Below are 21,493 nucleotides of genomic sequence, written 5' to 3' on the forward strand. Positions count from 1 at the left end.
GCAAATTAGAAATTTATCATGTAATTCACCTCCAAATAAAATCGCCCAACCTAGGGCAAAACTCGCAACTCTTTGCAAAAAAAAAAAGAATTTTATCTTTCACAAATTTCGTCTCTCACAAAATTCGGCTCCCACAAATTTCGGCCTTTCACAAATTTTGCCAAGCAAGAAGAGTGCAGATCTACTCTTGCAAAATCGCCAACACCTTGAGAATGAGAAGTGAGAAGTGAGGAGGAAATGGGAAAGAGGCCTCCTCTTATACCCAACTTCACAAACTTTCCCTAGTTGGCCGACTTGGACCTAGGAGAGAAGAAAAAAACAATAATTAATTCCAAATCTGGCCCAACAATTAATGCTTAACCAAAATTAACTTTGCCATGATGAAAATTTACTTTTTTAAATTGCTAATTAGACCAAAATTGCAAAAAGAAATATAATTAACACCTTGGGGGTGTTAAATATTTCCATTTAATGAGAATTTAGTAATTAATATGTCATTAAAATTGAATTTTGGCTAGCCAAAAGCCATTTTTCAATATTAAATTACTAATTTCATTAAAGGCCAAAAAGTTTTCAAAACAATTTAATCCATTTAAAGCCAAATTTTGCAATTTTAATTCAAATCGATTTTGCTAAGCAATTTTAGCATTCTAACACATAAAATTATTTCTCTAGAGCCTAAAAAACGATTTTGCAATTTGACTTCACCATCACAAAAAATAATTTTCTTCACCAAAAAATAATTAAGATTTTCCAAAAGACCAAATTTAACAAAAATTTCATTTTTTTGAAAATTATCCAAATTTATACAATTATATCCAAATTTTCAAAAGAAAATGTCTAAGTACAAAATTCACAATTTTACCCTGTCAAGTTGAAATTAACTTGAAATTTGTTCAGCCTAAGGATAGAATTGGTGGCTCTAGAAAATCAAGTTAAAAAAATGAAGTGAAAATAAATCTAACCTTTCTCCCCATTGGCTCTAAAGGTGTCCAAGGTGTGAAATCTTCAATTTTGAAACCTTTGGACCGAAAAATTGCTAAGGCAAACGAAAAAAAGGGAGTCCCCAAAATTTTGGGGCAATGGTGTGAAAACTTCACAACAAATATAATCTTTTAAATTTAATTAATTTCTCAATTAATTAAATATGATTAAATATTAAATTTCTTTATAAAATTTTCATTAAATTGTCTTTTAATTTGATTTAATTATAACAGAAAATCATCACATACCTACAAAACCAAAAATGACAACTCAATTGAAAGCACAAAACATAATCAAACTCCAAGGTCAAAATCATGAATTCATGTCACTTTACGAATTCGGATAGGTAAACAAACTCAAATACTTGTCCTATTTTTTATGACAATTGGCTTAGAGTTTAGGATTTGGACTCAAGAGTTATCTCCCCACTTATACCATTGAAATACTACAATAAGGTACACTCATCCTGACAATTCAAGGAAGTCAATACCCGATACCTGCAATCTACATAAAATCCACACATGTACAAACGCAATATTCTAAACTAAACAGGCAATGGCAGGAAGTGGTTCATCATGTAGATCCCGACTAGCAGGTGACTATGACTTCCTTCCTCAACTACATCAAAAACGTCAAACATAAAGAAAACATACACACACACCATACACATGCAAGTATGGGGTAAGCATCCCTAGAAATCGCATAAATCTAACTAACATCATTCAATAACTGAAATAACTGGCACTAAGTGCGCGCGCGCGCGCACACGCACACACACATAGAATGTGAACTACAACTAATCAATTTCGGTAATCCAACACCACTAATCATAAAACATAACAATAGAACAGGCCTAAAAGAATCCAATCAAAACAAATCAGAAAAGTCAAGTAAGGGTAGGCATTACAGCAAGACAAACTGAAATAAGGCATTCAATAACTTCAACTCACCAATTTTCTTTTCCACTCATGCACATAAATCGCTGAGAAAAGTAAATTGTAAAATGAATAAAACATAAAAGTTGGCAACAATGTCCTACTAAATTAAAATAAATCCATTGAAAATCACATGGACTCATGCTTCACAACAGTTGTTAAGAACATAGTTCCAAGTTATTTGTTAAATCTATAACTTCGATAGAATACTGATTTGATTGCACAAGATCATATAGATCTATTCATGCATGGAAGCACTATAAATAATTGCTCCTTGTCTAAGGCATGATCGGCGTCTCTCTTGGATGATGGCATTTAAGTTTGAACTAAATTAATCATAGTTAGTTTGGATTACAAACAATTACCATCCCTCCTTGGCGCCGATTATGAGAAATCAGCTAAGGGCCGACCTAGATAGGGTCATGTCCCTTCAAGGAACATGCCCTTTGGTTACCTTATTTATATGGGGTTTGGTTGTAGTAAAAGGACACACAAAAAGAACATAGTCTGCTCCTTTAAGCAAGTCTACCCCATACGAATCCTTGCAAAAATAAAACGTTTCAAAATAATAAATATGTTATTGACATTTCTTCATACAAGTCTGATTAAAGGAAGATCATCTTCAGCAAGCATAGGAGAAGGTATTATCTCAGTTTGATCACACAGAATTTGCAGAAACTTTACATTATCTTGCGATGTATACCATAGCATCTGTAGCAATGCCAGCTTAGGATTAAGAACTGTTTTGTCACAGCCAGTGGTCTACGATTTTTAGTGATACATAATAAAATACTTTAAAACTACTCTTGTTTTGAACGTCTTAATCATCTAACATTATTTCTATTTCAACAAATTCACAAACTCACCTAATACTTGATCTCAGACCTGTACAACTTTATAGTGCCTGCCATCATGAAAAGACAATTAAATATTTGTCTATCTTGTAATTGACATTTTGACAATGATATTGTACTTGGCATTTATGCCATTGTGGTATGTTTTACAATTATTGGGCTGAACAATATATTTTATTTTATTTCAATATATCTATGCAATGGCAATGCACTGTAATCTTTAAAAAGTAGTTTTTGACTGTTTCTTCAAATCTTTAAGTTTTTTTGGTAAATCCAATATTTTGCCAAGTTTTCCCTATTTTTTCAAAAAACCTTATATTTTGTATTTCTCAATTTATTCCCCAAACATTTAATGTGGTTAATGGTTCACCAATTCATCTTTCAAAAAATCATTCTCACACATTAAACTAGTATTTTCTTTCTTAGCCTTTTTACCAACATTCTCCATTGACATAAATGAATTAAACCTACATTGCTAATACTGTAATACACCTCTAATTACACAGTCCTTCAAAGATCAACTTTGTAATGGTTCCAGTTAACATGTAAGCACGCTTCAAATTAACACCCGGAATCTCTTCTCCCTTATTTTTAGGCCTCTCCTTGCACCAGAAAACCTCTTGAAAATTAATGTGGTTTCAACACTTTTCCTCGTTATCGATGGTTCACACACCTTTCTTTCCTTCTACAATCAACACCTAACACACTGTGATACCTTCTTGCATGGCACCGAGGCGATGTCTTTGCCCTATGGGTCCTCTTCATTTTACTGGCAGCAAGCTCTCCAGGGACTTCAAACTCCTAGCCAGTGCCTTCAAAAAATATTTTATCAGTAGTAATCTTTTCGCAATCCCTCACATTTAACACTTTTTTCAACAAATGCTCCTCCAGTCCTCCATCTGGAAAGCTATCTATCATCTGTGCTAAGATCTTGTTGACTCTTCTTGCAGGTTGCAGCTTTCAAAATTTGCTTAACTGGCATCCAAAAAAATAGCAATATTCTTTTATTGGGTGGTGATGAGACTTTCCACACAGGCGGCTTCTCAAAATCTTCAGGCAGTTATTTCAGTCTGAAACCTTCATGCAGAAAACATAGTCAGCAAATTTTATTCAGTTTTCTCACACCTCTGTCTTTTATTGGCCATTTTCCTCACACAACTGCAGTCAACGCCTACAATGCACCTCTACAAACAAGTGACTAACTATTTTCTGCGATCATTCAGGAGCATTCAAATTTTTTCTGCGATCTCATCATGCAATCCTCACTCTAAATAAACAATTCTTCAAGTCTTTGTGGACTTCTGCAGGCTTCTTAGTGGCTGGATCTGCTCCTCCTCTGTTTTGTAAAAACAATCTTAAATAGTTTCCTTTAACAAGTTCTATATACCTGGTGATCTACAAACAATCTTCAATAGTTTCCTTTAAAAGTTCTATACACCTTGTGATCTACTTTGAATTGCGGTGGCTTCAAACACTTCACCGGCATTCATATCAGCTATAGTCACCTTTATTTCTATGATCCACTCTATTTACCAGCACAACAACTTTATTTTACATGAATCATTTTCTGAGATCCAATTTATCTAATAAATTAGTAATCTAATCTATTCTGCAATCTTCATCTCTTCCCTGGATCCTTTCTAGTCTGCTCTAATACCAATTGAAGAAATTGAAAGAAAGGCAAGAATTGCTCAACAACAGGTAAAACTTTATAGTGATCTGAATGAGATTACATAATCTTCTTGATGACAAGATCAAGGATCAACTGATCTAAGATCAAAGACAAATTATTCATTAGTAAATTGCCTCAATAAATAGGGCTCTTCGAATACATTAAATGGCAGCTAAAAATAGAAATTGATCTCATGAATATTCATGCAAACTGGAGATCAAACAATCAATTTTTATCTTCATGCAATTCATGCAAAACTATAGTCTACACAAGCAGTTCCCATCATGCAAAGTGGGGGAAATTGCAAAATGTTCCAACAGTTGTTTCACATATTAGAGTTCCCAATGCAGCTTTAATCTTGACTATCTTTACGAAAATGCTTAAGTGTCTGTGATTCACTATAAAGTCATCTTGGAAACTATAAATGCAAGCTAATGGCAATATATGAGGTAGGATCAGACTTCCCTGCATTGTAAATTGAAACAGCACCAGCATCCAAAAACATCTGAGGATTCCATCAGTCTTGGATTCATCACTTTCCCTCTCCAATCCTCTAAGATTATTTCTTAAAACTGTGATTTCCAAATTTTAAATTGTTGTAAAGTGAATTCTACATTAATAAAATCTTGCAGATGACCACTGATACTTCTAGTTTTTGTTTTAACAATCATGAAGGTATACTTCTAATTTTTTTTCAATAATCTTGAAGGTGGGAAGTGATATAGAACCTTAAAGCTGGGTATATTTGTAGCCTCATTCTAAAGTAGGAAATTCCTAAAGTGAAACTAAATTTCAGATTAACTACTTTCACAGGAAGACATTTTCGAAAGGTATATTGAGAACATGCACAGAAGTTCATTATCAACATTTGCATTGAGCTGAGGCCCGTGGACGTTTGGCAAGATGGCTTTGTCCTTCTGAAAATGGTTGCCCAAGTGGAACTATGATGATTCTTTCTTCTCACCAGTTCCACTTTGGATTAGGTTTCCAGGCCTTCAGCAAGAGTTTTGGGACATGGATGTCTTGAAAGGGTTGGTGAGTTGCTTTGGGGAACTCCGTTCTGTTGACCCAAGTACCTCTGCAAAATCTAGACTCCTCGGCAAGGATTTGTGTGAATATTGGGAGCCTGGAGAATCTCCCCTCGGTTATAGCAATTAACTTGAAACAACAGATCTTAAAGCAGGAAGTGGAGTTTGAATCCCTCCCCTTCTCCTATTCTGTCTGTAAAAAGACTGGTCTTTGGCCAGAAACTGCCCAAACAAGAAGAAGGGAGTGGCTCAGCAGGAGGCCCCTTCCTCCTTGGCTCCTCCTTCCTCCATTCCTTTTTCCAAACAGGTTTGGATAGAAAAACTGTTGGCTCAACAAAACAAAGATATTGAAGCTCTGGTAGAGGCCCAGAAGCAGAGGGAAAAGGATGTTCCCTTCCAGCCTGTAGATCCTCAGCCAGTTCCACTCCAAGCCTTGATTTCCCACCTAGTTGTGGGGAAAATGCATTCATTGGCTCTCTCTCCCAACAAACCAGACCTGGTTGTCCCCTTGGTCGAGGTGCCTCCCATGGAGCTTGGGTATTTGAAAAGCTCAAGGGTTGAGGAAATATTGATAGAAGATCTTGAAGAAGAAGAGGTTAGGCAGATTGGGTTAGAGGAAGGTCAGAGCTTAACCCAGGTGGTGCTGCCAGGGATGGTTGCTTCAGGGCAAGAGGGCATGGCTGAACCTGTTTCTCGGTCTGTTTCAAAGGGGTCAGAGAGGTTCATATCTGTTTTTCAGGAGCCTCTTCCCTCATTTATTCCAGAAACCCAGTTTCTTTCAGGTTCTAAGAAAAGTCTGGAAATGGAGAATAGAGCTCAAAGCCAATGGGTAGAGGTCAACAGGAGGAAGAAGAAACTCCTGACGTCCAACCAGCGCTTCAGTACTGTCTCAAAGACTAAACCGAAACCTGATGTGGGTGGTAAGAAGCCTTGCTTTGGAAGGAAGAACAATAAAGAAACTAGAGAAATGGCTAGTAAAGCTGATATTGTGGATGGAAAACAACTAACCATCCAGGAGAGTTGCACCAAATGTTCTAAATGAAGATTATGTCTTGGAACATAAGAGGATTGAATGCTCCTCAAAAGCAAGACATTCTGACATATGTGGCTCAAGATCATAAGTCAGATATCCTTCTGGTTCAAGTAACTAAGATGCCAAGAGGAAAAGTAGAACTCCTATCTTTTTTTAAGAAAAGTAAAGTGTTGGGATGAAGTTCTCAAGGAGCGTCTGGAGGAGTACTTGTCTTCTGGAATGAGGCTATTTTCCAAGGTGTGTTGATCTTGTCTGAGAACAATCTTTTGTGCATTTAGTTTTTGTGGATTTTTGGGAGAGATTGTCTCTCTTTAGAAACTTTGTGCCTTTGGAACCTTGGCTCATTATGGGTGACTTCTACATTGCCCTTTGAGATTCTGAAAAGGTTGGTGGGATATCAACCCTAAGCCATTCCAAGGGTAGATTGGATCTGATGAGATTCATTGATTCCCAGACCTTAGTGGATGTTGCCCTATGAGGGCTGAATTTTATGTGGTCAAACCATAGACCTGGGAAAGATTTGATAAAAGTTAAGCTGGATAGGGCCCTTCTCTCGGTTGACTGGTTAAATTTGTTCTACTGCTCTCTGGTGGCCCTTCCTAAAGTTATTTCTGATCATTTTCCTATTTCCCTGGTTGCGGAACCCTCTACAATCAAAAGAAATTTCCCTTTCAAGTTTAAGAAAATATGGTTGGAACATCCAGATTTACGAGGCAAAATTCAAGAATGGTGCGACATCTAGATAGATGGGTCTGCTATGTTTAGGGTAGCTAAAAAACTGAGCTATATTAAAGAAAAGGTCAAAGTTTGGAATAAAAAGGTGTTTGGGGACATTTTCAAAAAAAAAATGACATCAAATCTGAGCTAGATGTGATCCAAAAGACAGAGATCATTACTAAAGAGGAGCAATTCTGGAGACAGAGATCTAGGGTATTGTGGTTGAACTCTAGAGATAGAAATTTGAGGTTCTTTCACATTATTGCATCTAAACATAAGGCAGCCAACCGTATCACTAGAACTGTTTATCACTCTAGAGTGAAAACGTCTGACAAGGAGATCTCTGAAGAGTTTATTGGCTTTTTCTCTTCCCTCTTCTCTAAAGATAATTCCCTTGCCTTGGAAGATCAAGACAATTTATTGGAATCTATCCCTAATATTCTCAAAGAGGAGCATAATAAGTTTTTGGTGGCTATTTCCTCTTTGGGGGAAATCAAGAGAGTGGTCTTCTCTCTTCATGGGGATAAGTCTCTTGGGCCTGATGGTTTCCCAACATTCTGACTCTGGAGTGAAAACGTCTGACAAGAAGATCTCTGAAGAGTTTATTGGCTCTTTCTCTTCCCTCCTCTCTAAAGATAATCCCCCTGCCTTGGAAGATCAAGACAAGTTATTGGAGTCTATCCCTAACATTCTGAAAGAGGAGCATAATAAGTTTTTGGTGGCTATTTCGTCTTTGGGGGAAATCAAGGAAGTGGTCTTCTCTCTTCATGGGGATAAGACTCCTGGGCTTGATGGTTTCCCAATGTTCTTCTTCCAGGTTTTTTGGGATATTGTTCAGCTAGACCTCTGTAATGTTGTTAAGGAATTCTTTGGTTCTAGACATCTTCTCAAGAAAATCAACTCTACCTTCATTTCTTTAATTCCAAAAAAAATTGAGGCCTCCTTGGTCAATGATTTCAGACCTTTCAGTTTGTGCAACTCTGTGTATAAAGTGTTCTCTAAAGTGCTGACTTCGCGCCTATTGGTCTTCCTATCTTCATTTATTTCTCTGGAGCAAAATGGCTTTGTGTCAGGCCATCAAATTATGGATTCTTTTGTTAAAGTCCATGAAGTTATACACTCAACTAAAAGCTCCAATACTCAAGGTTTCCTTCTTAAACTTGATTTGTCAAAGGCCTGCGACAGTGTGGACTGGGATCTTCTGCTCAAAATCTTGAAATACTTTGGTTTTTGTGATCGTTTTGTTCAACTTGTTTATCAGCTCATTTCGCCCTCTTTGGCTGCAGTTCTTGTGAATGGCTCTTTTTCTAGTTTTTTAAGCCTTCTAGGGGATTAAGGTAGGGAGATCCCATCTCCCCGATCCTTTTTTATCTTATGGTTGAATCTCTAGTCTGCCTTTGGTAAGTTGGTGTTGCTTTAGGTTTGCTTAAGGGTCTGAAACCTTCTTCGAAGGATCTGTTGTGCTCTCATGAGCAGTTTGGTGATGATACTGTGATAATGGGAGAGTCTTTAGTTAAGGAGGCTACTAAGTGTAAAAATCTACTTCACTCTTATACCTCGGCTACCGGTCAGCTTATTAATTGGGAAAAAAACTCAGTCGACTTCATTAATACTCCAGTTAGAAGACAAGGAAAAACAGCTAGAATTTTGGATTGTTGGATTGGGTCCTTGCTTGCGACCTACTTTGACTTGCCTCTTGGAACTAAACCCCCTTAACTCCTTTTGGGTCTCTCTGGTGGATAGATTTCATAGAAAACTTGTAGGTTGAAAAGGCTCATTTCTTAGTCAAGCTGGTAAATTGCAACTTATCAAGTGCTGTCTTCAAAGCCTTCCTATTTATGCCTTAAGTTTGTTCAAAATTCCAAGTAAGTTCCAAGAATCTATTGAAAGAATCCAAAAAACCTTTCTCTGGTTGGGAGTAGAAGAAAAGAAAAAACTTGCTCTTGTGGCCTGGGACCTGGTTTGTAGACCCAAGAAGAGTGGTGGTCTAGGACTCAGATCCATTAAACTTATGAATATAACTCTACTGACTAAGAAAATTTGGAGGATTTATGGTGAGAGAAAAGACTGGAACAGTATAATGAGAAGCAAATGCTTAAAAGATCTTCCTTCTTTGGATAACTTCCTTTCCAATCATGATAGGATGTCGGGCTCAAGTTTCTGGAACGACATTCAGCAAGCTAAAGTGACGGCCAATCTTAAAGCTGGATGGAAACTAGGAGATGGTCAGACTATTGACTTTTGGAAAGATTGTTGGCTGATGGAAAAACCTGTCATTTATTGTGGATAATGTTCAAGTCAGAGAGAGATGTACTCAACTTCTTGGTTCTAAGATGGTGGACTATTGGAGAAGTGGTCAATGGGTTAGAATTTCTGATATCGACCCAATCCTAAATTCTATTCAATGCCATCTCAATACTGCTATCGTTTGGCCTGGTACTATGGATTCTTTGATTGGGGATGGATAACCCTCAAGGGTTTTCTCCGTTTCTTTGGCAGTCCAAGCTATGATTGATATAGATATTCCGCCTCTTGTTTGGGCTTCTCTATGGAACAACAAACTTATTCCCAAAATAAATATTTTCCAGTGGATTGCCCTCCAAGATAAAATTCTAACTCTGGACAATCTTAGCAAAAGAGGAATGTGTTTTCTTTGTGCAGCACAGGCAAAATCGATCAACCAATTTTTTATAGATTGCCCTTATGCTTGGAATACTTGGATGGAAATCTTAAAGGTATGGAATTTGAGTTGGACAATGCCAAAAAAATTTGTGGATTTGTGTAGGTTGTGGAAGGATTTTAGAGGAAACATTGAAAAAAACCTATGGATGCTTGTGTTCCCTCATGTCATATGGTTCTTCTGGAAGGTAAGGAACAATAGGGTTTTCAGGGATAATTTCCAGATTCTAGCGAATCAGACTAAGCATAGTGTAATAGAAAATTTCAACTCAATGTATAAGGAGAATGTGGATTTTGATGTTGAAGGAAACATTAAAGAAGGATCTCAAAGATAAGGTCAAAGGGAAAAGGGAAAATGCCAGATGGGGTAGTCCACCGCCGGGCTGGATCAAATTGAACTTTGATGGTGCTGCTAAAGGTAATTGAAGCCTTGCTAGGTGCAGTGCTATAATAAGGGATGAAGAGGGTAACATGATCAGAGCCATGGCTATCCCACTTGGTACTCAAACCAACCATGCGGCCAAGGTGATGGGTCTTCTTCACGGGATGAAGATGGCAAGAAATTTAAAACCTAAGGGAATATGGATAGAAGGGAACTACTTAAATATTCTTAACGTGGTGGTTACTAAGGGTACTACCACTTTTTGGAGACACAAGGACAATGTCAATTATGAAAATAAAGTGCTTATTAACTATGACAAGACATCTAGCAAAAATGGAAATATTTCATTGAATCATGTAAAGAACAGAAGATTTTTGGGAAATGAAGCGTAATTATTTTGAAATAAGCTTGAGCTGGAGTTGTGCGGTTATTATTAAGTCGCACGTATTATGGGTTGTTTTAGTTTTCTCTCTTCTTGGTGAAGTTTCTTCAAAGTTTGTCTCTGCAATTTTCTTTGAGAATTCGGCTCTACAAACTGTGAGAATGGGTGGCAAGGTGAGGAAAAGAGAACTCAACACTCGTGACAAGTGGAGAAAGGAAAAAGAAGTTTGGGATAAATTGGCAGATGGAGAGCTTACACCTTTCATGAAAAGGTTGAAACCAATGAAACCAGACATGACAGAAGCATTTACCAATGGCTGGAACAATGGTGAGGTCAACCTTGGAGGGAGAGAGTTGAAGCTTGACATAGCAGTAATGGCAGAAATTACTAGGCTGAGTACAAAAGGTAAGCTCTTCTTTCGGGATCTTAAGTACTCTGAATTAGCTGTGAATAGATTCCCCAAGGAAACGGATGGTCAACTTATTAAAGGGGAGGGTGGTATTTTTGTTACATCATCCATTAAACTCTTATGGCATCGTGTGTTAACTGCGGTGACGGAGTACAATGCCTTGGATGGGAGATATGATAGGGCCCATACTTATCATTTTCTGTCATTAAATCATTTCAGATATAAGAAAAAGGTGTGTTTCCCTTTTTATCTGCTCAGTTCATTGTCTCTTAGTATTAATTTTTTAAGGGCTAACCCTAACAAACCTATAATGCATGAGGGTTTGATGAGGTTGATTCACACTTATGTGGAAAAGTTTGTTTCTAATCCTATCTCAAAGATAAATGAGGAGAAAAGTGTCAAAAAACCGAAAACTAGGGAGAAAATGGGGAAGGGGAAAAGAATTTTGAGGGAACTAGGGATTGATATCTCTAGTTCCAACAAAAATAAGAAATCTAAGATCAGTGAGGAACTGGTGTCGGATAATAAGGCTAACAGTGAGTATGAAGAGGAGAAAGAGGTGAATGAGGATCAAGAGAAAGTGGAAATGGAAATAGGCGTTTCCAAGGAAGAAGAAAATTATGAATCTGTTGAAAGAATGTTTGATGGGGCATGGAGCCTCTGACTCCTCCAATTTCTACGCAAAATGAAATTATTTCCTCAATAGACAAAGAAAAAGAAACCCAAACTAATCAAGAAGAGATGAGTACCTCGGCTACCTCAATTAACAAGAAAAATGTTAATGCTACGCCCTTAATATTGGTGTATATAGAGTTATGAATAGTTAACTTGTGGCTATCTTAATCCTTAATTAAGTCATGTTATCATTATTATATTATTATTTAGGTAGGTAGGTCGGCCTAGGTGTTATGTCGGGTTGTGTCTATTCAACCTAAGTATAATTAGGTATATATAGGAGGTTGTGAGTCTTATTTCAACATCATATTGTGAAGTGTGTTCTCATTGGAAATATTTGGTGGTTGCCCCTTCAAAGTGGCCTATTACTTTCAATTATTATCAAGTATTTATATAATATTTCATATTATTTCTTCTATTGTGCAAGTTATTTCATTACAAGTGGTATCAAAGCATGATCTTGGCACCATAGAGTCAAGATTTTTCCTCAACATCGGGGTGATTTTGGGAAGAGCGTAACTTTTAGATTTTAGCAAATTTTTTAAAGATTTTTAAAGGGTTTTTGAAGACCATATTAAAGAAGCTATAGTCCAAAATTTAGAGGAATTGGAGTAAATTTGAGGAAATTATTGTAGAATTACTTTTTCTACACAATTTATTGAGATCTTCATATCTCTCACATCCTGCCGAATTGAAGTATAACTTGTATTAGGTTTTTGAATACATAGTAGAGGAGCTTAAATTTCAAAGCTTGGACAAATTGAAAAAAAAAAAATTAAGCAAGATATTGCAAAATTAGGAAAATTCTCTCTTAAGACAACAAATTTGCTAAATTTTTTGTGATTTTTTTTCCAAGTAAGGGTATTTTGGCCCTAGTAAGTTACAGTAAATAAATAAATAAATAAATCAGAGAATTTACATTTCATTTGTGTGATTTATTTCAAAAATATTGGTTTCCATCATGACGGGGCCTTCAACAAGAGGCAAAAAGAATGCTACCACACCGAGGAAATCCTCTAATCAAAATTGGGAAGTAGTAGAGGATAGTAATTCCAATGAGGAACCTAGTAAGTTCAAGGAAGAGGTTAAGAGGGATATGTGTGACCTACGAGGAGATATATCAGATATACAAAGCATGTTAAACACCTATATGAATGAAGCAAGGAAGGAGCTCTCAAACAATCAAGGTGAAACCTTCAAGTCAACTAATAATGACACAAATTTTATTAATCCTATGGGATCTAGGAATTTTTTTTCCAAAGGTGGATATGTGCAAATTTGATGGCAAGGATCCTCTAACATGGATAAATCAAATGGAGAATTTTTTTGAAGTACATCAAATCCCATATGGACAAAAGGTTACAATGGCTTCCTTATATCTAGAACCAGATCAATTCATTTGGTATCATTGGCTTTGTACTCATAGGAGGAAAAAGGGTCTCACTATATCATGGTCAATTTTTACAGAAGAAATCCAAGCACAATATAACAATAGTGTGACAAAAACTTCTTTAGCCAACTTGCTAAGCTTCAACAAACAGGATCAGTTAAGGATTATATTCAAAAATTCCAAAATCTATCCTTAAGAGTGGATACAACTACAAATGAGGACTTGAATGATTTATTCTTGGGTGGTCTCAAGGATCACATTCAACATGAGGTACGCATGTTTTGTCCCAGCTCAGTAAATGAGTCTTTTATATTGGCACACAGGGTAGAGGAGAAGTTCTTGATTCCTAGAAAGCAAGGAGCTAATGTGACAAGAGAAAAAGGATATTCAACACATTCTCTTCCTCAACATGCTAGGTTGACTCCACAACAAATTAAGGAGAAAAGAGCAAAAGGGTTGTGTTTCAATTGTGATAGAAAATATAGTCGAGGACATAAATGTAGTGAAAAGAAATTGTTCTATATTGAAGGTCCAAGTGAGGAAGAAGAGGATGAGCCCATATCAAAGGAGGATAGGAAGTCAAGTGAGGAATCACATGATTCTCAACCAATCATTTCTTGTCATGCACTTTCAAGTTTCAGTGCACCACAAACTCTCAAGGTAGTGGGTTTCTTAAAGAAGCAAAAAGTAATAGTGTTGATTGACTCAGGTAGTACTCATAATTTCATCAACAAAAAGTTCACAACTCTTCTAAATTGTTTTATATATCCAGCCCCAAAGTTTCAGGTTTTGATTGCAGATGGGGGCACAGTTAGTTGTTCAAGGAAGTGTCATAGCATCAAATTATCCATGGGAGATTATCAACTTGATACCCCAATGTATGCAATATCCATGGGTGCAGCAGATATTGTTTTGGGAGTACAATGGCTTACTACATTGGGAACAATTGAGATGAACTTCCAAGAACTATTCATGCGATTTCAATCAAAAGGAAAGGTAGTAGAGCTAAGAGGATTGAAGGAAAAATCCCCACAAATAGTAAGCTCTCATCAAATGCAAAAGCTTCTTAAGAAAGGTGCAGATGGATTTGTGGCCCAACTATGTTCATTAGAAGTCTCTCAATCTAATGCTCTTACTCATCCAAATTTACAAGCAATAATTGATCGTCACTCAGTGATTCTTGGAGATATGCCTAAAGGACTTCCTCCTAAGAGGGATCGTGACCATGCCATACAACTAGTTCCAAGGAGCCAGCCACCAAACATCAAGCCTTATAGGTACTCACACATACAAAAAAGTGAGATAGAAAAATTTGTTGAGAAAATGCTAGAGGCAGGAATTATCAAGCACAGCCAAAGTGCTTACTCCTCACCTATTGTGATGGTGTGTAAGACGAATGAAAATTGGCGCATGTGTCCAAATTATAGAGTGCTCAACAAGTACACCATTAAAGAAAAGTTTCCTATTCCAGTTGCCGATGATCTTCTAGATGAATTAAATGGAGCTATGTATTTTACCAAGTTAGATCTTAGATCGAGTTATCACCAAATTTGGATTAAGGAGGAAGATATTTGTAAGACAGCATTTCGAACTCATGAGGGTCATTATGAATTTTTTGTGATGCCATTTGGTCTTACCAATGCACCATCTACATTCCAAAGTTTGATGAATTCCATTTTTAAAAAGTTCTTGAGAAAGTTTGTGTTAGTGTTTTTTGATGATATCTTAATTTATAGCAAGACTTGAGAAGAACATTTGCAGCATGTAGATCAAGCATTACAATTACTCGAAGATCATCAACTCTATGCTAAGCCATCCAAGTGTACTTTTGGTCTTAAGGAGGTAGAGTATTTGGGACACATAGTTTCATATGAAGAAGTAAAAGTGGATCCTAACAAAATTAAGACTATCATGTAATGGCCTATTCCAAAAACTATTAAAAAGCTGAGGGGTTTCTTGGGATTGACAGGATACTATACAAGATTTGTGAAGAATTATGGCCGTATAGAAGCACCTCTCACCACTCTACTGAAGAAGGATTCTTTTCACTGGAATGAATCTGCTAATGTATCATTTGGGCAATTGAAAAAGGTTATGTGTACAACTCCAATGCTTGTCACTCCCGACTTCACCAAGGAATTCATTATGGAATGTGATGCTTTTGGAAATGGGACAGAAGCAATTCTCATGCAAGAAAGTCGACCAATTGCTTTTGAGAGTCACTAATTAAAAGGTAAAAATCAACTCAAACCTATTTATGAGAAGGAAATGCTAGCAATCCTTCATGTAGTTAAAAAATGGAGGCCTTATTTAATGGGTCGACACTTCAAGGTTAAGACAAATCATGATAGCCTAAAATATTTTTTGAAACAAAGACTATCATCAGAAGAGCAATAAAAATGGGTCACCAAGATGTTGGGATATGACTTTGAAATTGTATACAAGAAAGGGAAGGAAAATATTGTGGCCGATGCACTTTCTAGGAAGGATGAAAAAGATAAAGCCTTATTGTGTGCCCTTTCAATATTACAAGAAAATTGGGTGATAGAAGCCAAAGAAGAGTGGAAAAATGATGTTGCAACAAGTAATCTCATCCATCAAATAAAAAGTAACCCTAGTAGTTCAGATAAGTTTTGATTAAAGGGGGATATTCTTTGATATAAAGGGTGTTTATATCTTTGTAAGAATTCCACTCTTAAACACAAGATTCTCAAAGAACTACATGAGTCCCGAAGTGGTGGTCATTCAGGATTTTTGAAGACATATCGTCGGGTCAAGCAAGATTTTGTTTGGAAAGGGCTAAAAGGTGACGTTCAAAAATTTGTGGCTAAATGTTTGGTTTGTAAAAGAAATAAGGGGGAAACAATTAGGACACTAGGTCTCTTGCAGCCTTTATATATTCCTAGCCAACATTGGAAAGAGGTATCCATGGACTTCATCACAGGTCTTTACAAATCTAAAGGTCATAATGCCATCATGGTAGTAGTTGATCACCTCACTAAATATGCACATTTCATTGCATTATCACATCCTTTTATAGCAAGTATAGTGGCAAAAGTTTTCTTGGAGAATATCCAAAAGCTACATGGTACACCTAAGGTTATTGTTAGTGATCGTGATCATATCTTTACTAGTCACTTTTGGAAAGATTTATTCTCATGTTTTGGTACTCAATTGGCTCGTAGTTCTTCATATCATCCTCAATCAGATGGACAAACTGATGTTGTTAATAAATGTTTGGAAGGATATCTACGTTGTTTCACTTTAGAAAAACAATCTTAATGGGTAGATTGGCTACCTCTTCCAGAATGGTGGTACAATACTTCTTTTCATAGCTCATCAAAAATGTCTCCATTTTTGGCACTTTATGGATATCATCCTCCTTCCATCACATCATCATTAAAGGTTTCACCAAGAGTTCAAGCAGTAGATGACCACTTGCTTCATCAACAATAGGTACTTTAAGGACTCGAGGAGAATTTAGCTATGGCACAAAATCAAATGAAACAACAAGCGGACCAACATCGTAGTGAAAGAAATTTTGAAGTTTGGGGACTCTGTCTTCTTGAGATTGCAGCCTTATAAACAAATCTCAATGAAACAACAAAAAAAGAATAAGTTGTCTCCAAGATATATGGACCATAACAAATCATGCAAAAGATTGGTACTGTTGCCTACAAGCTTGAGTTGCCACCAACAACAAAGATACATCTAGTTTTTCATGTTTCTTGTTTTGAAGAAGGTAATTGGGCAGAATATTCCTGCTCAAACAGTACTACCAGAACTTGATGAAGAAGGAAGAATAACTTTGGAACCAGAGTGCATTCTTCAAACATGAATGAAGAAGCTGAGGAACAAAACCCTGACTCAGTATCTCATCCAACGGAAGAATTTACTAGTTGAAAAGGCCACATGGGAGGATGAGGAGTTCATTCAAAAGAATCCACACTTGGTTAGCATTGAGGACAATGCTTCTTTCAAGAGAGGGGGCATGCTATGCCCTTAATATTGGTGTATATAGGGTAATGAATAGTCAACTTATGGCTATCTTAATCCTTAATTAAGTCATGTTCTCATTATTATATTATTATTTAGGTAGGTAGGTCGGCCTAGGTGTTATGTAGGGTTGTGTCTATTCAACCTAAGCATAATTAGGTATATATAGGAGGTTGTGTGTCTTATTTCAACATCATATTGTGAAGTGTGTTCTCAGTGGAGATATTTGGAGGTTGCCCCCTCGAAGTGGCCTATTACTCTTAGTTATTATCAAGTATTTATATAATATTTCATATTATTTCTTCTATTGTGCAAGTTATTTCATTATAGTTAAAGAGTCACAAAAGATCAACAAGGATGAGGAAGAACCAAAAGAAGCCACTAGGCTGGTCGGCTATGATGAGTCCATTGATCATGATATGTACATTTCTCTTACTAATGTTGAAAGAAAGGCTACTGAATGCCAATCTGAGAAAAGGGATAAAGAATTCTGGGAAAAAGAAAGAAATGAGGAAGGCGAGAATCCCTATGCTCCAAATTGTGGATGAGGATGAGCTTAATGTAAAACTAACAGAAGATGACATTAGAGACCTAGCTTTAAATCCTCCTCAGGGGGTGTTGGAAATGGCCAAAGCCATATCGATTGTATTCTCTTAGGCTAGAAAAATGGAACTTCCACTCTATCAAAGTGTTTAATCTGAAATGCAAGGGTAGGGGAGGATTGATGAAATGGAGATCAAGAGTAGGCAAAAGGAGACTGTAATAGAGCAGCAGGGGAATCGGGAGGTCATTGAAGAGCTGAAAAAGAGAATAGACAAAATGGAAAAGAGCATTAAGGAAATGCTGTCTAAATGTCAAGGATTGTTGGGCTCTTTGGTGGACCGTTTGAACAATGTTTTGAATGTCATGGAACATGGCAAGAAGGTCAAACTGATACTGGACCTAGAGGAACCAGGCAAGGACGAGGAAGAAATTGGACTTGGTAAACGGACTCGCTCCAATACAAAAAAGAAATAGAAGGAGGCTCAGATTGACCAGCACAACATCAAGATGGTCACACGGAGCAGATAAAAGGTATTCAGCAGGAGCTGAAAGAAAAAGTTCAAGATTTGGCTTAAGTAGCTTCTTCTTGTTGTGGTCTTTTTTGGTCTTGGTTGCTCTTGGTTGGCTCTTTGTTTTTTTCTTTCCTTTTTGGGTTTTTCATGTTGGCTTCCGCTAGGTTTAGCTGGTAATTTAGTGGGTGTGCCTGCTGGTCGGTACATTGTTTTGTTTAAGAACTTAATGCTCTTTTTATTTCTATTAACAATTGGGGTTTCAGATCCCCTGTAAAAAAACCTTTTTAAGCCTTAATCAAAAACATTTGCACTGAGCTAAAAAAATTGTTTTTGGTATATTTCTATCCCTCTTGCATTGATCTGTTCAATTCAAAAATGAGTATCATTTTTGTATTGGTGGATTAAATGTTTCTACACCGCTTAATGATCATAAAACTGCAAAAGACATTGAAAGTATCCTGTGACCAGACTATATTTGCCAAAATATACAGACCATGCAGTACTGAACGACACACATGTATGTAGGCTGGAGTACAGTTGGTAGAATACCACCATAAGATATTAAAAAATGCATAAAGAAATTGTTATGATCAGTATAATAATAAAGGCATTAGTTATGAAAGTTGCCGCGTGCTTAAAAACATAACTTTGACTCTATGCAACTGCGGAAGACTAGTGAGCTTTTCGATTGGGCCAGCAGCAACTTCTCTCCTGCCATTATACGGCCATTCTGCAGAACCTTCAATCAGGATTAGGCTCAGCTTCTTTTTAATAAGTTAAAACACTGTTAAACACCCTAAAGACTAAAATTTGAAACAATCACCCTCATTTTCAGCATTCATTAGTTTGGTAGCAGTTTATTTATAAACTTAGCAATTTGTCTAATCTATCAATAAGGTCAAGTTCAAGCAGGAAATGGTTCTGGAGAGTGTTGTCACGAAACTATGCCAAAAATCAATTAGTACCGATATCTTCTACTTTTAATTTTTTCTGCCGATATCTTATAATTTTAATTTTTTTTGATGTCCACAAAATATAGATTAACTTCACTCTAATTATAAGTAGCTATTTTTCTGAATTACTTATTGATATGTAAACTCACTACAAACCCTGAACTACAGCAGCTGTATACATTTAGGGCCTCAGCAACTTGTTTGCTGAACAATCCGTATGATTATTCACACCTGGCTCTGTAACAAATAATGACACTACTTCCAAAAAGACAGATATAACAAATGCTTTCATTATTACATAATCCCCAATTAGAACACATTCAATTTTGGCAGTGATAGGAATCAGCTCACTTCAAAACATAGATAATTACAGTGCATACCTTACAGGAAGAGCAATAGGCGCAGAGAGTTTGTCAGAGGAAATATTAATGTAGCCCGTCCTGATGAACATGGTACTTTCGGGAATGAAAATTACGCTCAACCAACAACCGAATGGGGAGGGCCTACGTCTTTTCTGCCAAAGACGATTAATAATTTTGCTTCGTTTTACCAGTCCTGTTTCTCTCTGTCTCAATCCTAATTAACGATTTGTTGAACTCTTTTTGCTATTGGAAGCATTAGAGATGGCATTTTCATAAATTGTCAGCAGTGATTTTGATTCAGGGTGATCTTTTATAGTCTTTTTAACAAAGTTTGCCTCTGACATCGCCAATATCCTCAACAGCGGTACGCTGGGGTCATTGATGGATTTGATTTTCTGCCAAACTAGAAACCTCGGCCTAGTGATCTTTTCCAAACTGATTAGTAACAAAAAAGTATGCTTCACTACACAATCTGCAGGAAGCCCCATGTTATTAACTACAAAGTTCATCTTTGCACTAATACTTTCCTTGGAGAGGTAAAATACTACAGGATTAACCCTAATTATTTGCCAGGTTTCCTCAACTGAGAGCCCACATAGTTGGAGATTCTCAAACTTGACCTCTAACGTCTCCATGCGACTCATTGCTACCATATTCAAAATATATTTGAATGCTTTGCTTCCTTTGTCGATGCCAATCTTGCGAATGAGATCAGCTTGGGCAGGCGTTAAAGAAGTGCGTAAGAGAACAGCCGGATGTATCTGTAAGAATCTATGGAAATCCATCCCAGAAAAACCCCATCCCTCCCAGAATGCAAATGAGGGCTTCAGGGTGTTCTCCAGGCTATTATTGAGAAGCCTTGGTGCTCGTAGCAGGGCTTTAACGAGCGCATCCTGGGACTGAAATACATTCTTTAGAAACTCCATCTTGGGAAGAAGGTCGTCCTCGAGGCTGCAGCGCAAAAAGTATGGATTCAACATCAAAATCTTCGTCAGAGGTTTACCCCCAAAACCAATTCCTTCCAGTAGTTTGATCTTGGGTTCCAATATTCTTTCTGCACTAAATGAGATGATTTCGGGTCGACCCCTCATTATATTAGTAATCTGGAGTTCAGAACAGCCGTACTGGTTAAACAAATTAATAAATTGTCGACATTTTCCAGAGTTTGAAGCCTTTGTAAGGCGGGTTTAAATTTGAAAATGCGAGTGATGTGGGCATCAGACATGTTGAGTTTGGTGTAGGCGAAGTGTGAAAAGAGGGTCTGGGAATGTGCATCGGAAATGGCAAGAGTTGAGAAAACATTGCGAAAATAAAATGGGTTAATATCAAATAGTTTGCAGCATGTTTTGGGGTTCATGGCTGCTGCAGCAACAGATTGTTTGCGGCATAACAAAGCCAAAGTGTCCATTAATGAAGCTGCTGCTGCAACACAACCGAGAATGTTAGGGTTTCAGTTTCAGCAACAACACTTGGATGCTTAATCATGTAGGCGACTGTGCTTCGAGAATGATTTTGATGGCAAAAAGAGGTGCAATGGTGTCGTCCATATGGCATACATGGAATTCAAATGTAACTCAATGGACATTCTTTCGCATATCTTAAGTAGAAGAAACTCAATGTACATTAGTAGAAGAAAATGTTTGTCTGCGGTCATTAACATTTTAATTATAGGATAGATATCCAGGTGGAAGTTACAGTGTAATAGAAATGAACAATGTGTATTGAGAGAGTTATATTATTCTTAATAGTACTGGTTGGAGGCTAAGTAGTATTGTAACATTTTATGGACTATTAATTAAAATTCATTTTATTAACTATTTTTGTTTGTTAAAATATATCTTAATTTTTATTTTATTTTTATATGAATTTTCTATTTTTTTAATTGGTTGAATGAATCTGTTATATGGCAATTTATTTTAATGTGTAATAATTAACTAATTTTTTTAATAAGTAATTTAGATGTCAATAACTATTTAGATTATTAGTA

At 36.7% G+C, this 21,493-nt stretch overlaps 1 protein-coding gene across 1 annotated transcript; it reads right to left on the minus strand.

The window, feature by feature from the left end:
• Positions 1–3,165: 3,165 nt before the first annotated feature.
• Positions 3,166–21,144, minus strand: LOC149553547 (uncharacterized). The gene is made up of 2 exons (XM_089788957.1): positions 19,525–21,144; positions 3,166–4,109 (listed from the first exon to the last, which is right to left on the minus strand). The coding sequence occupies exon 1, from the start codon at positions 20,595–20,597 to the stop codon at positions 19,725–19,727; it is 873 nt and encodes a 290-aa protein (XP_089645083.1). The 5' UTR covers positions 20,598–21,144; the 3' UTR covers positions 3,166–4,109; positions 19,525–19,724.
• Between the last annotated feature and the right edge of the window lie 349 nt (positions 21,145–21,493).

The sequence above is a fragment of the Cupressus sempervirens genome, chromosome 6 (genome assembly GCF_028749045.1).
Source record: "Cupressus sempervirens isolate cs-2001-9-10 chromosome 6, ASM2874904v1, whole genome shotgun sequence".
Classification (NCBI taxonomy): domain Eukaryota; kingdom Viridiplantae; phylum Streptophyta; class Pinopsida; order Cupressales; family Cupressaceae; genus Cupressus; species Cupressus sempervirens.